Genomic DNA, 15424 nt, shown 5'->3' on the forward strand with positions numbered 1-15424 from the left:
AGCGAGGGGTGGGAGGGCGCGCGCGAGCCGGCGGGCTGGCGAGTAGCGTCTCCACCAGCATCTGCCGCGGCCGCGCTCGCCCGAAGCGCGTAGACAGACCGACGGACAGATCGCCTGGCGGACGGACTCGGGCTCTCGCCTGGTGCTCGGGGCCAGCTTCTGCGAGGCTCTGGGCTTACAGCGCCGGGCTTCCCCTCCGGCTCGCAGCCACCCGGGCTCCGGCGGCCTCGGAGTGCCAAGGGCTGGAGGTGCGGGAGCCGCGGTCGGCGGGTTGGTTCCCGCGCGGCTCCGCTCGGGCCGCCGTGCCGCGGCCCCGAGTGGCGTCCCCGAGCCCCCGCTCCCGGCCGGGCTGCTCCGAGCACCGCTGCTCCGGGGCTCCAAACTCGGGCTGCCGGGGCAAGTGTCTTCATGAACCCAGAGGATGTCCGGAAAGCACTACAAGGGTCCTGAAGTCAGTTGTTGCATCAAATATTTCATATTTGGCTTCAATGTCATATTTTGGGTAAGTTGGAGCTTTTTGGGATTTCAACTATCGTGGCCAATCGATTTGCGACGATTCCCCCCGCGTTGTTAGCTGCGTGTACTTTTCGCAGCCCCTCGGGCGCGTGCCGGAGCAAGGAGAGGCGTTTGCCTTCCGCTTTTCCAGCTTGCGCGTTGGAGAGAGGAAACATTTAATCCTTTCTAGGAATGGGAAGAGGTAAAAAGAAAAACCGAGTCGGAGAGGGGGCACCCAGGCCTTGGGGTGGCTTTTTAAGGGACGAATAGCAGGGAGGCAGATGAAAGAAAGGGCTTGGCAGTTTGAGAAATGAGCAACCACACGAATTAGATTTGCTCCCGGTGGGATGTGGATGTTGGGCAGAGCGTGGTGTCAGAACAGGGAAGGCTAATCCGGCAGAGCCGACCCTGAGGTCCACCTTCTAACAGGGCTCTGATTGGACCAGGGCTTGGCTCGGTGTTGCCGCGGCTGGTCTGTGCGGTGCTCAGCGTGTATCTTCTTGCACCATCTCCGGCTTTGTGTAGGATGCAGATGCCGCGGTATATGGTTCTGTAATGTGCACGGAAACGCTTCCTGCAAGCTCTTCCCTTTGGGCTCCTTTTGCATAATGGACTGGCTAGCGAGCGCGTGAGGTGGAGGGATTTATTTCTCTATATATTGTCAGGATAATAACAAGTCACCATCAACATTTGTTTCCATGTGTTACTGCCTCACGTCCTCCTTTTCTGAGGAGTGACATAGAGCGGGCCGTTTGGGTAAAACCTTGGAGAAACGCAAAGAAGAAGGGGTGAGAGACGTGTTTTATTGGGGGTGCCGAGAAAGCAGATGCTCGAAAGATTCAAACCATGCTCTGCTGGCACGAGATTGTGCTGGGCACCTATTGTAATTAGCCTGGGACGCCGACTCTTTTGTTTTATTTGGATTCTTTTCCTTGATCTCACAAACGTGTTCGGCAACCAGACAAAGAGTTCTCTAGGACCAGGGGAAAACGTTGGTTCAAAGACTGTGTTATTTTTCCTCCCCATCTCATTCCATCTCATCTCATCTCATCTCATCCCATCCCATCCCATCCCATCCTCTTCCTTATCGTCCCCTTTCCCCCCATGGAAAGTAAAGATGGTGGCTGTTTGGGGGGTTCTCCAAGTTCCTTCTTTGGTGTAGGTTCAGTGTGAGATAAATGATAATGCAAAGGCGGGATCAACAATAAACCACAGCAGTCTCAGCACAGGGTGTATTTATTTTGATTCCCTTTAAGTTTGGCCATTTGCTGTAAAAATTTACATCTATGAGAATAGTTGTTTGTTAATACAGCTCTTTATATTATTTTTGTTCTACCACACATTTACCAGGCTATTTTATTTTTATTTTCAATTTTCTACAGGAGTATCTTGCATTGGTCATGAATGTTTTGCAAAAGGAAATGGAAGGGATTACAGACTACTTTCTGTGTCAGCATATGATCTGTCCTCAGGACTGATAAAGATAACGAGAGGGACACGTGAATAAATATCATATCCAGTCATTCACAGACAGTCTTTTGCCAGCGATTGTACATGATTTCTGTTAGCAGTTCTCTCTCTCCCTACAATCAAACACTGCTACAATTGCAGGAAGAAGAAATTATTTTCTTTCTTTGCTTCTTTTTTCTCCATCCCTGCTGGGAGTGTTTTAAAAGTGATGAGTAGTCACATTTCTGAGTGAGGTGTTTTGATTTTATCTGAAGTCAAAACTTGGTGACTTTGAGAGTCAGGGACTACAGAATTGGGTCTGGACCTTGTTGGCCCAGGCCTCTTGATTCTACTTGAACACTTCCAGAAGTTGCACATTTCAGCTACCAGGCAACAAAAAAACACCCAGGGACTTTGTCTGCAGTTTCATAGCAGGAGGTAGAAAAGAAAGAAGGATTTGGGCCTGTTTCCCTGATAGTTTGGTATAATTTCGTAGAGTGTACAGAGGGAAATTTAGTATTTTCTGTGGATTAGGTTGTAGTAAAACATGTGGAATTGTGGAGAGCTTCAAAGAATTGCAGAGTGCTCAGCTAAAGAGTTCCAGAATAAAGTCACATCTTATTTGATTTTGATTCTTTGGGAGAAGTTTTATGGGAAGCCTGAAAGCAGAGGTAGGCTTTGCAACTAAACCAACTGCCCACGGCAGAACTGTAGATATCTTTGTTATAAGGGCCCTACTCTTACTCCGCTTTCCATACACTCTGTCCCTTCTTTCTCTGACTGAAGCCTTCCACTCACATCCCCCTCATATCTTTCCTATCCTGCTGTCTGCTCCAAAATTACACCATATTTAAACCTTCCAGTTTGTCAGTACCCTGGTTTCTAGTGTGGTCAGCAGGAAGGCAGCCATGATATTTGATCAAAGTAATTCAGATTAAAATGTTAGTGACTGAAGAATTGGGGTCAGTAACTTGGCAGCCTGTTTCTGGAAAGTTGCACACCTGTGCTCGTACAGAGTCACTATCTTGTCTGTGAGTGTCAGAAACAGGCTCCGTGCAACTCTTATAACAGAGAGCATAGTTTCCTAATCTTTCATGTTCAAACTGTGAAATGCTGAATAAATTTGAAATACATTGAAGACATTCCGAGGTAAAATTCTGGTAAAATAAAAATGGAAAATATAGTAGCACCAGCACTAAGAGCTTGGTTCTCTTACTAATGAGTAGTTTGGCTTCTTGCTGCTCAGTTAACTGCCCTGAGCCTCAGTCTCTCAGCTGTTAAAATGAAGGTGAATGAGTCTTAAGGTTCTTTCTTGTTCTGAAAAGAATGAGCCTTTTGAGTTCCAATATGCTGGGGTAGAAAAATACAACAGATGGGCCCTAATATATAATGAAAGTAGTATATATTGGGATATTTGTTAAATTATAGACTTTTTCTCATACTGAGACTTGTCTGAAGATCAGTTTTATTATTTCACTTGTTCTTCAAAGATCGTTTCATAAACAAACAAACAAACAAAAACAAACCAAACCTTTTCTTAATTTCTTCTTGGCTTATTCACTTATTGGTATAGTATGCATTTTACCCTGGTCCTGCTGTGAATCTCTAGTGTAGTCCTATGAGTCATTACATATATTTTTATTATTAGAGGAGTTTTGTATATAAAACCTGAATCCTTTTATATAACAGTTGTAGTGATATTCTGAGTAACAAAGTCAACATCTTGTGCAAATTCCTTTCTCATTAGTTATCATAAGGTGGTGGGGGGAAAGAATCTCAGTTTTTCTATTTCATATTGGCAGAACTCAAGCCAGAAAGGAATTGATTTTATCGAGGGTGTCACCATACTAGGACATTCCTCAGAAAACCCTGAGGCTGCTTTGGGGTGGGGAGGGAAGAAAAAAGGGAGTTTCGTTTTACAGTTGCTTCTTTTGGGTCCTGAATTTTCCCATCCCATCATCTACCATTCATAGATGCTTTGCTCCTCTGGATGCTTTTGGATTCTGGCTCTTATTCTTCACTGTTTCTAGGCAAGTAAATTGAACTCAGTATTCTGGTTATCTCTTGCTACATAATACACAACCCCCTAACTTAGCGGTTTGAAACAGAACTTTATTATTATATCTCAGTTCTGTGATATGACGAGGCTCATCTGAGCAATTGGCACTTGGGATTTTCCATGCAGTTGCAGTGAAAGATGGCCGAGGCTGGAGTTATCCGAAGGCTAACTGGGGTGGAGTGCATTTACGTGACTAACAGTTGATGCTTGCTGAGAGCTCAGCCAGGGGTGTTGGTTGGACCATTTACATATGGCTTCTTCGTGTTTATGATACTGGAAGAAGCAGCTTCCAGGCAGTTAAGGCTATACCTAAAACTGGCTCACTGTCGCTTTCATGTATTCTGCTGGTTAAAGCATGCGTGGAGCCTTCTGAATTTCAAGGGGGGCCAAGAAAAGGATCCCATCTTTTGATGGATGAGTGTTTAGGTTAGGTGAGTTGTGGCTATCTTTGGAAAATGCAGTGTGATGCACTGAGCCTTAATTTCTTGTTTATAAAGGAAACTAACATTGATAATGGAACTGTAGATTCAAGGATTCAATGAGTATTGCCTAGCATACTGTCTCAATATTTAACAAATGGTAAATATCATTATTGTTAATGTTGTCATACTAGTCCCATCTTGGGCTTTAGAATTTCTAAAATACTATAGCCTGGTACGTTGGCATTATTACCACCAGGTAATGGTGACGCCTTATCTCCAAGGAGATGAGGCAAATGGATTCACTAGATTTAATTTTTACTTAGAAGAAAGTCTCATGGCTCAGTGGAAGCCTTGAATAATTTGGGAGAACCAAGTCGTTTTTTTCTCCTTTTTGCTGTACAAGGATTAGAACAGCCTTAGGTACCTAAGGCCAAATTTGTCTTTGATGTGCTTGCAAATATTATATTGTATTCTTAAGTGGAGGTTTATCCTGGCTTGATGGCAGAATGTTGTATCTAATTTGTTTCCACAGGGCTTAAATGCAGAGAGGAGAGAGATTTAGGGAACCTTGGGGGGCATCACGTTTGAAGCCTTATCTTATGATTCACTATGAATTGTAAGATGTTCTGGAATGATGATACATCAGCAGTTTATAAGTCATAATTTTTGTTTTAATTTGCTAGACATCTGTTAGCTTCGACGGCAACCATATGGGAGTCTAAATTGCCTTTTGAATTACAAGGAGATGGTGGGAAGAAAGCTAAATATGGTTATGAAAGTGTCATATGGGAAAAGTGTTAAGAAAGGTGTGTAGACCACAGTGGGGGCAGTAATTGAATACTGACTTGCTCAGTTTGGCCGCTTACTCTCGGGTCAGTGAGAAGGCACTAAAGCACTCTCACTTGATGATATGCCTGGAAGATTGAAACGAAGCCAAGGGGAAAAGCTGGAAAACCAAATAATGTTCCAATCCCCATAAAATTGCCAAGGTGAGCTCATTTAGATGGATCACTCTGCCTTAATTTGGCCACAGTAATAGTCCCTGGCAGAAGGTGAAAGCAACCTGTATTTGAACAGAGCTTTATAATTATGATGTCTTTCTTCTAAGCATCTCAAAGCATCTTACAAGCATATTGTGACATCTTTGTGACAGACAAAGAAATTAGAATACAGAGATGTGGAGTGACTTTTGAGGCATTAAAAAACATGTCAGGGTTCACTTTGGAGTGTTGTCTCTTCCAGTAACTATAGCCCTAGCTTCTCCTTTGAAACTTATTTTAGGAGATGCTTGTTATTTTAAAATAAAACATCAAGTAAGTTACTTACATCTGTTCGTAATTGAAAAGTGATAAAGTTTTTGCATATGCCTCAATTAACACCACCCACAAGCACAAAAATGTTAGGATGAAAATGTTAAAGAATATGATAGAATAATAAATTATTGTGTAGTCTATTGAAAATTCATAAGAGAAAATTGTAGTATTAAAGATAATGCTCTTGAGTCACATGCTTCTTTCTATATTAACATGGATGACTATGTTAAAATTTCTAACTTCTGGACCCTCCGACTTCTCTGGTTGATAAGGGCCTCAACTGCAGGGACTGTCTCTCAGTCACTTTCATAAGCCCAGTGTCTAGCACATTGTCTGAAACATAGTAGGTGTTTAATAGAAGCTTGTTGAATGAAGGAATGATGAAATCATTGGAAAGTACATAGACATCATCTCCTCTAACTTCCTATTCAGTGAAGCATTTTCTCTCTAACATCCCGGCAACCCTTCTAAGGATGGATCTGTTTTTGGACCACTTTAATTGTTAGAGAGTTTCATACATCCTCAAACAGATGTAATCTGTTTCTCTGTAACTGCCACCCTCCTAATTTGCTGTTGCCGATTTTTAATTTTTATTTTGCAACGATCTCACATGTCAAAAAAATTGCAAGTGGTACCGTTTGTTTTCATCCTGAATCATTTGAGAAAAAGTTAGCAGCATGATGGCTATCATACCAACACTTTAGTGTATATTTTCTATAAACGAGGTTCTTCTAGATGGCAACAGTACAACCATCAAAGTCGGGAAATTACAATTGATACATTACCATCGTTTAATTTTTAGACCTCATTCAAGTTTCCCAGTTGTTCCAATCATGTCTTGTAAAGCAAAGGAATCCAGTTCAAAACACACATTGTATTTAGTTAAGTCTTTTTAGTTTCTTTCAGCCCTTCACTGTCAGGATCTTGACAGTTTTGAAGATTATAAACCAGTTATTTTGGTAGAATGTTCTTCAATCTGGATTTGTCTGCCGTTTCCTCATTCTTGGATTCAGGCTGTGTGTCTTTGGCAGGAAAATTACAGAAATGGTGCTGTGTTCTCATTGAATGACATCAGGTGGCACTTTCTGTTCATCCCATTACTGATGATGGTCACTTGATTAAAGTGTTGTCTGCCAAGCTTCTCCATCGTAAAGTTACTCTTTACCTCTTTTTTGATAATTTTTATAATTTTGTAGCAGGTTACTTTGAAACTATGTAAATAGCTCGTTCTTCATTAAATTTTAATTAATTAATTAATATCAGCGAGAACTTACATGCCTATCCCCCCTCCCCCCAGTGTGTTTTAATTAAACTGTTAATCTTACTACTTACTTTGATGTGCTAGTTGGTCTGGGTTTGGCAGTTGGTGGTAGTCTTTTCAATCTGCCTCCTGTTACCCTTTAATTCTCATTGTTCTTAGAGTACTTCTTTGTTTTCTGGCAGTACAAGATGTCCCAAGGTCATTGTGTAATGTACTGGTGTCATCTGTTTTGTATCAGCCGTTTCTCCAAGGAGCCCAGGTTCCTTTGAGTGGAGAGTGGTAGTTAGAAACCAAGATCTGGTTGTTAAGTGTGCTCATTACTATTATAGTATCACCACCCCTGGGACCTCTCAGTGGACACATATGCACACGTAAATGCATTTATATTCGCATTTCTATATTTGTTTATATATTTTGAAAATCATCAGTTAAAATCGATACCTCAAATTCCTATATGATACCACAGGGCTTCTTATAGGTTTTTCCTTTTTCTTATTTATAACTATCTTCTCTGACAGTGAGATTCCTGGCTCCCATTACTCTTTAACAATTTACTTATGTGGTAAATCTCCTGGTATGTAGCCAGTCTTCCCCTGCTGCCCCCAACCCTCACATGGCTACCCTCCTTACCTGCTTCTGCTCCAACATGCTGTGTCTCAACCTCACACCCCAATGTGAACACCGTCTCACTCTGATCAGGCTCTGATATCCTGTTCCGGGCTTCCATATTCCTCCCCATACCCGTCCCTGAGCAAAGGCCCACCATACTCGGTCCCTAATGGTTTTAGGACTGGATTTTTCAGGAAGGAGAAGGGAAGGGCTTAGGTTACTCTTGTGTGATACAAAATAAGACTCCTTTCTCCAGGGCCCTTCATTACTTCAAAATGGCGATTATGTCATTCCTAAACCTTCTGTTTTCCATCTTTAAAAGCTCTTAGTTCCTCCATGAGTTCTTCATATATTATTTCCAGATTATAACTTGCCCTGGTCATGGTACTCAGCCTGTAGTCCCATTTGGACACACTTCCATTAATGTAGCAACCAGAATGGAACACATTCTTCACACACTGTTCCAGCCATCTAGAGAGAGGTGGGTGTTACTTTTGAACTCTTCCTTAAGTCTCTAGGCTGTGCTGAACCTAGAGGCAGAAGCCTCTGCTACTGCCTGGATTTGTCATTGAGTAAGTTACTCTGACAAATTAGTTCCTCAGTTGCTCATCTAAAGTATGGAGAAAATAATTCCAATAGCTCACACAGTTGTTATCTAGTATTAAATGAGGTCATGTATGTGAAGGTGCTTTGGAAAAGGTAAATCTCTCAATACATATAGTAGTTATGAACCCAGGTGAAACTGCACATGCTTTCCTGGCAGCCAGAGAACATTGTTGGCTCAAGTTGAATTTCTAGTGCAATGAAACCTTTCCCCTTCAAGTGAACTTTGTTAACCCCATCTCCCTAGGCTAAGTGCTAATCAGAACCCTAACCTTTCAATTAATTATTTGAATTTAGATTTAGGACTATATATTTATCCCATTTAAATGTCTTATTCTGGCCTGGTGGTTTTCAAGCTGTGCTACCAGCAGGCCTAGGCTTCCTTGGGATGCTCAGGGGCCTGAGCATGAGTGTCTCTGACCTTTTTGTCCCCCAGAGAAGTTCAGCTATTAGGTTTACTATTTTGGGATCGTATGAAGGATTTTGCTTGAAAAAAGGAGTCTACTGCTTAAACAATTGAAAACTACCATTCTAGTCTTCAGATGTTTTTGGATCTTGATGTTCAAGGCATATTTTTAAAAAATTACTCCCAGTATGGGTTTTTCTCTGCATGAATCTCTTTATGCATAGGAAACCCTTCTTGCTAACTAGGGGTGACTTCTGTGGGATCAGTTGATGTTTTACTCCTTTATAGATGTAGCAGCATTAGTAAGTTGTTGGTCAGGAGGTGACCTGATTTATTAGGTTGGGATAGGGCCCTGGTATTCCTGGATTTTGTTTTTTAAACCCCTGCAGGTGATTCTGATGCTCAGCTGAGTCTGAGAAGCTCTGGCTTGTTTTTCTTGGCAAGATATGGCCTCTCTTCCTATGGCTCTCCAGAGGAGACACTTGGGGGAGTGGAGAGGGGGCGGTGTAGAGTTCTGACCCAAGAATGACCGACTTCACCAGCACACGAAGCTAGTGTTCTTTGCTTATACTGTGGCCTATTTTATCCTCCATGGAATTTTTTATTAATCCAAAAATGCCAGTTTATTTTTAAACCCGAAGCCCTTAAAACAAAATGAGAAAATCTCTGCTGAAGAGAACCTCTTGTGCTGCCATTAATATGTTAAAAATTAGCATCATATGGGGATAGAAGCTAGTTATTTATTCGACAGGAACGATGAAGAAATAGACGCTTTGTTCTTTTGGCCTTGCTGTCCCACACACTTAAGTGTGGTGGACTGAATCTAACCACAGACAGCGAACTGTCCTCCCTTCAAAAACCAGCCTTCTTGTCCAAGGTGCTTTGCCTTGCAGGCTCTGTTTCCCAGGGCTTCCTCCTGTGCCCTGGCCTCAGCATCCTTGTGTGGGGGCTAGGGGAAGGGGAGTTACTGTCTACATCTCTGTCGCGGTTTAATTGACTCCACTCTGCTGTGCTGCTGCAGTAGGGACATTTCTTCTCTCATGTCCAATTTTGCAGCACTATCACCGAGAGCTGACAATAAAGCAAACGCAGGAGACCCAACCCCGATATTTGTCAATTTTCTTTAAAAAGTTTCAGTATGGAATATTCAGAGTATGTATAATGAATTTTCCCATTATTTTCTTGGTGTCTTTCTTTCCCCTACCCCGTTAAAAGAATAAATTAGGTGTTTGTTTATGGCCGGGCTCTTAAAGTGGAAATCTTTTGGAAGAAATAAAAATCTGAATAAAAAATTAGTTCTCTGAGATGTTTTACTGGGGCATAGTCATCATCACTCCTAAAAAAAGAAACCAAACCCAAAATGGCATGTAGACCCTATGGTTAGCACAATGATATTACCTGTATGTACACAAAGGATTGTCGATTATGAAATGCAAGGTATGACTTTTAAGTAATGTACTCACCGACCTCAATAGTAAAATAGTGTTTAGAAGTAGTTGGATCCGCTCATTGAAAAGGCATAGTGATGGTCTATACCTCTTTCAGCTGCTATTTACTATTTAGATAAGTATCACAAGGCAAAGGGCTCTTCTCATTTGTTGAAAATTTTTTCTAAATCATACTTGGCACTAAGGCTAGAATTTCTAAAAATTTGGAGGGAACAGCTGGTGCTCTAATAAATATTCAGGCCAGCTATTTTAATACTTTTGCTTAATTAAGTAGTCCTAATAAAAGAGGAATACTTGACTTAATCATTTCTCAAAGTATAATGTTTTGTTTCCAGAAAAATTTCCCCAAACTGTTACTATTTCCCCCGAAGCAGCCTCAAAACTTCATTCTGCCAAGTAAGTACTGAAGTTCTAATCACAGTTGAAGTGTTTCATGCCAAAACTTTGTTTTCCTGTTTTAAGATATAGTTGGATCAGTATGGCCCAGCCTCTTAACGGATGAAGACTCCACAGTCATTGGCCTCTTAGAAAAATTCTTTATAGAGTACAGTATTAGGGAGTGAGGAATGGGTCATCCTGATGTGGGCATCTACTGCTCTGGAGGCAGAAGAGAATGGTGTGAAGAAATTTGGATTTCAAATATGTCTGAATTTTTACCCAGCTCCATTCCCAGGCTTGTGACCTTAGGTTACTTACCTTTCTGTTAAGTCTCTACCTCATCTGCAATGTGGTATTCTTAGCTGTAGTGTTAATATTATTAATAGTAGTATTAAGACCTGACAACTAACCCGGAGGCATGAGGGTTAGAGTTAATATGCATAAACTGCTTAGAATATGCAAGAGGTATTAGCAATTATTATTTTATTTTCCTCAACGCCCATAATTTCTTTAGATTGTTCTTCTTCTTTCAGAACTATTAAAATAATCTTACAATGTAACATATATTTTTTGTTCTCCTGTAATGTTCAGCTTACATAAGTGCATTCTCAAAATAACTAAAGGGAAAAAAGATCTAATAAATGTTCACAATGTTCTTTTTCATTGAAATGAATGGCACGTCATTCTTATGGATACCAGACTCCGAGTTTGCATCTATTGTTTGTTGTTAATTTTCCCATTTTTCTTTACCCAGTTAGTTTCTTTGTAAAACCAAACTATCTCATAGTAGTGTTTTGTATTGGGAAGTTGAGTTTCCATCTCACACCTAGGAAATAGAAACATTTTATTAACATTCATTAAATCTGGATATTCTGGAAATACCCAGATGGCTGTAACTATCCATCCATCCATCCATCCATCCATCCATCCATCCATCCATCCATCCATCCAAAGTTTCTCTGGTATAAGTCCTACATATTTTGGTCATTGTTTTACTCTGTGTCTCAAATTCTTTAGGTTGCAAAGGTGAACATCAAGTCAGTGATACAGATAACTCATGTTTTCCCCTTACGTGTCCTTCCAGTTGATGTATTCATTGGTAAAAAAGAATGATCTGTGTAGCATGACAGGATATTATAGGAGCATATTTAAAGTAGTTTTAGCTTACCCACTACACCCTTCCGACACTGCTAGTTTGCTGGTTTAGATGCACTCATTGATCTCACAGCCCATTGATGGCTTGCGATTCCTCTTTGGGGAAAGCATTCAAGTTGCTCCTTGTCCTGACCTCAGCCAGCTAATTTCAGGGAGTATCTTGAAGATAGCCATCTGATGATCTAAAGTAGTACATCTCAAAGCTCAGTCATTTGCAAACTGCGTGTTTTTGGATAAACTCTTGTGCCACCCCAGTTTCTCAGATTTTAATGTGCATGCACTTCACATGGGGATCTTGTTTAAGAGTCAGATTCTGATTCAGTAGGTGTGACAGAGGCCAAAGATCTGACACCTTTAACAAGCTCCCAGCTCAGGCGGAAGCTGCTGGTCCACTGATCTCATTTTGAGTTGCAAGGATCTAGACTATTTCAAACTTCTTTTCTTTTAAATTGACTCCGTTTTCAAACCTTAAATACAATTATTTAAAAAGGAAACTTGAAAAATATCACTATTCAAATGCACACAATGACAATAACATGACTTATTAACTTCTTGGTAGCTATTGGTGCCTGCTGGCAGGCTGGAGTCAGGCAGATTTTCCTTTGTTACCATGGAGGTTAACAAGGGCGCAGAGTGTTCGACATCCTGGCATCAAATGGAGACTTTCTCCTTGACTAGAATTTAGGATTAAAAGAGAATTGAAAAGGAAATTACTTTCTTATTCAAAGTTACTTAATGCTAAATTCTAAAATTGTCTCTTCTGGCTCCCCAGGTCACCAGGGAATCCTACTTTGGGGAACACTACTTTTAAGTAATTCACAGGAAGGCATGCATTTATAAGCGAAACCTATTAGTGAGATGGATGAATCTCTAGAGGGAAAGTGGGTGGGGGGATATGTAGAAATTTTTGCCTACTTCAGGCTCTGTTTCCTGTCAGAGAAAATAGAGGGGCATCCCCCATTTTTGAAAAGTTGCTACCCCACGCCCAGTGAGTAGCTACGTCTTGGGTAGAAAAAGGGGAATACTTTGGAAAATTCTATCTCAGGCTAACAGAAAGTCAACCTTAAATACTTAGGGAATCTATCTCGGTGGCTTTCTTCCTCTTCTCCTCTGTCTCACTCCCTTCAGGTTACTATTGATAATGCTCAGTTTTGTAACGAGTCCATTTATTTGATGCATTTTTTAGATTAGGGAACTTTATGATTTTCTACTGTAAAAACAATACAGCAACATTAATACACCTTGTTTTAAAGGAAAAGAATCCCACCACAATCTCAATAATACTTTCTTCTGGTTCAAGTATAGTAAAAGTGGAGACTCTTGGGCAAAAGTTCTGAGAGCAGTGAACAAACACCCCCAAACAAACAAACAAACAAACAAAATTTTAGAGTTTCATTTGTAGTCACAAGGATTTGAATATAGCAAACCTCAGTAACTTAACTTTGTAATGGAAAAATGCTTTCATCACTACCTTTTAAGTATTTCTTCAAACTTTACTGGCATTTCCCTGCTCAGGATAACATTTAGAATAAGTGATTTCTACACACAGAATAAATACCTTGTAAATAAATATTAATTTTGCACAACTGAAAAAAAAAATCAATAAATCTGCTTTAGGCATTCAAGAGAGAAACCCTGTGCTTTTAAAGGAGTTACAGTGTTAAGTAACTGAAAAACAAAAACAAAAACAAAACAAGTAGGCCCCTAACTTTAAATGTTTTTCAACATGACCGTTAGGTAGAGAGAAAAATGTAGTTGAGAACTTTTGAGCACCTGTTTTATTCTTGGTGCTCAAATGCTACTTAGTATTTTTTTAAAGTCTCATAACTAGAATCCTAGAGAAAATAGTGTTTCTTTGATACCAGCTCTTTTAACTTCATCTATTGATTTTTGAAAGAATAAACTGAATGAAGAGATGGCTAGATGATACAATTAAATGTCACATTTTCATTTCTGAATCTTCAAGATTTTATAATCTCTAATATTTTTATTATATGCTTTGAGAGTTTTAAAGTTCTCTCCAGTGAAGATTTAAAACTATCACATAAAAGTTACAAAAATAGTGTTTTACTCATCTTCTTAAAAAAATATGGGGCTGCGGCCATCTCTGGTGTATCCTGTTTCTCTCTTGAAACTTATTTTAATAAATATTACTTTTCCTAAAAAAAAAAAAAAAAGCAAAACAATCAATATTTTAGAAATGAAAGGATTAGGGTCACTAAAAAGAGGATTGAAATCTTTTTTTTTCCATTCTGTGAAATACATATAAATTCCATTTAAATATTGATGTATGTCTTTAGCTCTTAAAAATATGTATTATCAATATGTACCTTTCATGCGCATTATGTATTGATCTATATCCTTGGAATTTTATTTTGTTAAAAAAGTTGGTGCTCTCTTTGGAGAAAGAAAAGCTACCTAAATGATCATATGATCTCTAAAAAATTTTATTCGTGATAAAAGACTAAAATTTCCTTATCACAGTATACTATAAATATGCAAACTAAATGAAACTAAGTTAAAAATAAAAACCAGGGATCAATTTTAGTATCTAAGACACAAGCAGAAAAAAAAGACTTATTTTATTTTTTGTTCTTAAATGAAGATTAGAAAATAAACTCTTTGAACTATGAAATTACTACATATTAGCTGGAGGCATCAGCAGATTGTTGTGAATCTTTCAAGTGCAGTTTATAAATTTTAAGTGTCTTTTCTATTGAATTTTCCTCTTCTCTTTTCCCTTCTTTCTGTGATTTTAATTCCAAATTGAGAAGACAGGGGGTTTTGTTTTTAGGAAAGCTAAACTCTTCCTCCCTCTTTAAAAAAGTTAACCCGCTGATGAAAGGACAAAAGGTTGAAATTATTTTGAACAGGAATGCAAATTCTTAAATCAGCGTTCTTGTGGGTCATTTTAGTTCCCACGTATTGGAAGTACCCTTTAAATAGGTCTTTTGCACTCCCGATTACATAATCTTAGGACTTAAATGTTGAAAGGGACCTTAAAATCACTTAGCCTTCCAGTTTTTACCTCTCTTCCCCACCATTCTCCCTCTTCTTAGTAGTGGAATCCTTTTTTTTTCCCCTCTGCAAGCAAAATTCTAAGCAAAGCCCCCGATTTATAAAACAGGGAACAGCTGCTGTTCTGGGAGCTTAGCGTCTCAGTGGGCTCAGCCATTCTCGGCCTCGCTGCATGGGGAAAGTCTGCAGAGGGGACCACGGGAGGCCTTGAGGATTTCATGTCTTGCTGAAGACGAGGACGGTGGAGAAGGCATCTGTTTACCATTTATGCGCTGAACTAGGATGAAGTCGGCGTTGGGCCTAGCTGTCTGTAGGCTGTGTGCTCGCCGACTGCCGGTTTCCGAGTCCCGGCGCTTCGACGCCGTTTGATTCTGCTAAGTAGTTTTGGCGCAGTCATTTGATTAACATCAACCTTGCTTATGTGGAGTAAGTACTCAGGTTATTTATTATGTATTATTCTTGTGCTTTGGAATGAGCCGACTCAAACTCCTGCTTCATATGGATTCCATATGCGGCTTTTAAGTTAGCAGAAACGCGAAGGCTTCCAATTAATTTGCACATAAAGTCGCATATTGAATAGATTAAGCTTGATGGCATAGGTATTATTTGAAATTCTTCGTCATCTCTAATATCGTTCATATTTCACTTAAGCTATTAGGTATTTAAAGATTGGTGATGAACTTAGTTTGTGAATTCACATATGTCCTATTTGGTTTTTCTTATCACTGAATGCATATACCCATGGAATTTATTTTGTTTGTTTCGCACTGATGAGCTCCAGATAGTACAAGGTGTTTTTTTTTTTTTT

General features: G+C 39.8%; 1 protein-coding gene across 2 annotated transcripts in view; it reads left to right on the forward strand.

The window, feature by feature from the left end:
• Positions 1-15424, forward strand: part of TSPAN5 (tetraspanin 5) — a 281029-nt gene that overhangs the window by 128200 nt on the left and 137405 nt on the right. The window contains exon 1 of one of the 2 annotated variants that reach the window (XM_011356248.2): positions 14-502. The exons of the other annotated variant lie outside the window; for it this stretch is intronic. Within the exon in view, the coding sequence (XP_011354550.1) occupies positions 422-502 (81 nt within the window). The 5' untranslated portion in view covers positions 14-421. Of the gene's footprint in view, positions 1-13; positions 503-15424 lie in introns of those variants that run through there. 2 annotated transcript variants of the gene reach the window in all.

Source organism: Pteropus vampyrus, unplaced genomic scaffold (genome assembly GCF_000151845.1).
Source record: "Pteropus vampyrus isolate Shadow unplaced genomic scaffold, Pvam_2.0 Scaffold25, whole genome shotgun sequence".
Taxonomy (NCBI): Eukaryota; Metazoa; Chordata; class Mammalia; order Chiroptera; family Pteropodidae; genus Pteropus; species Pteropus vampyrus.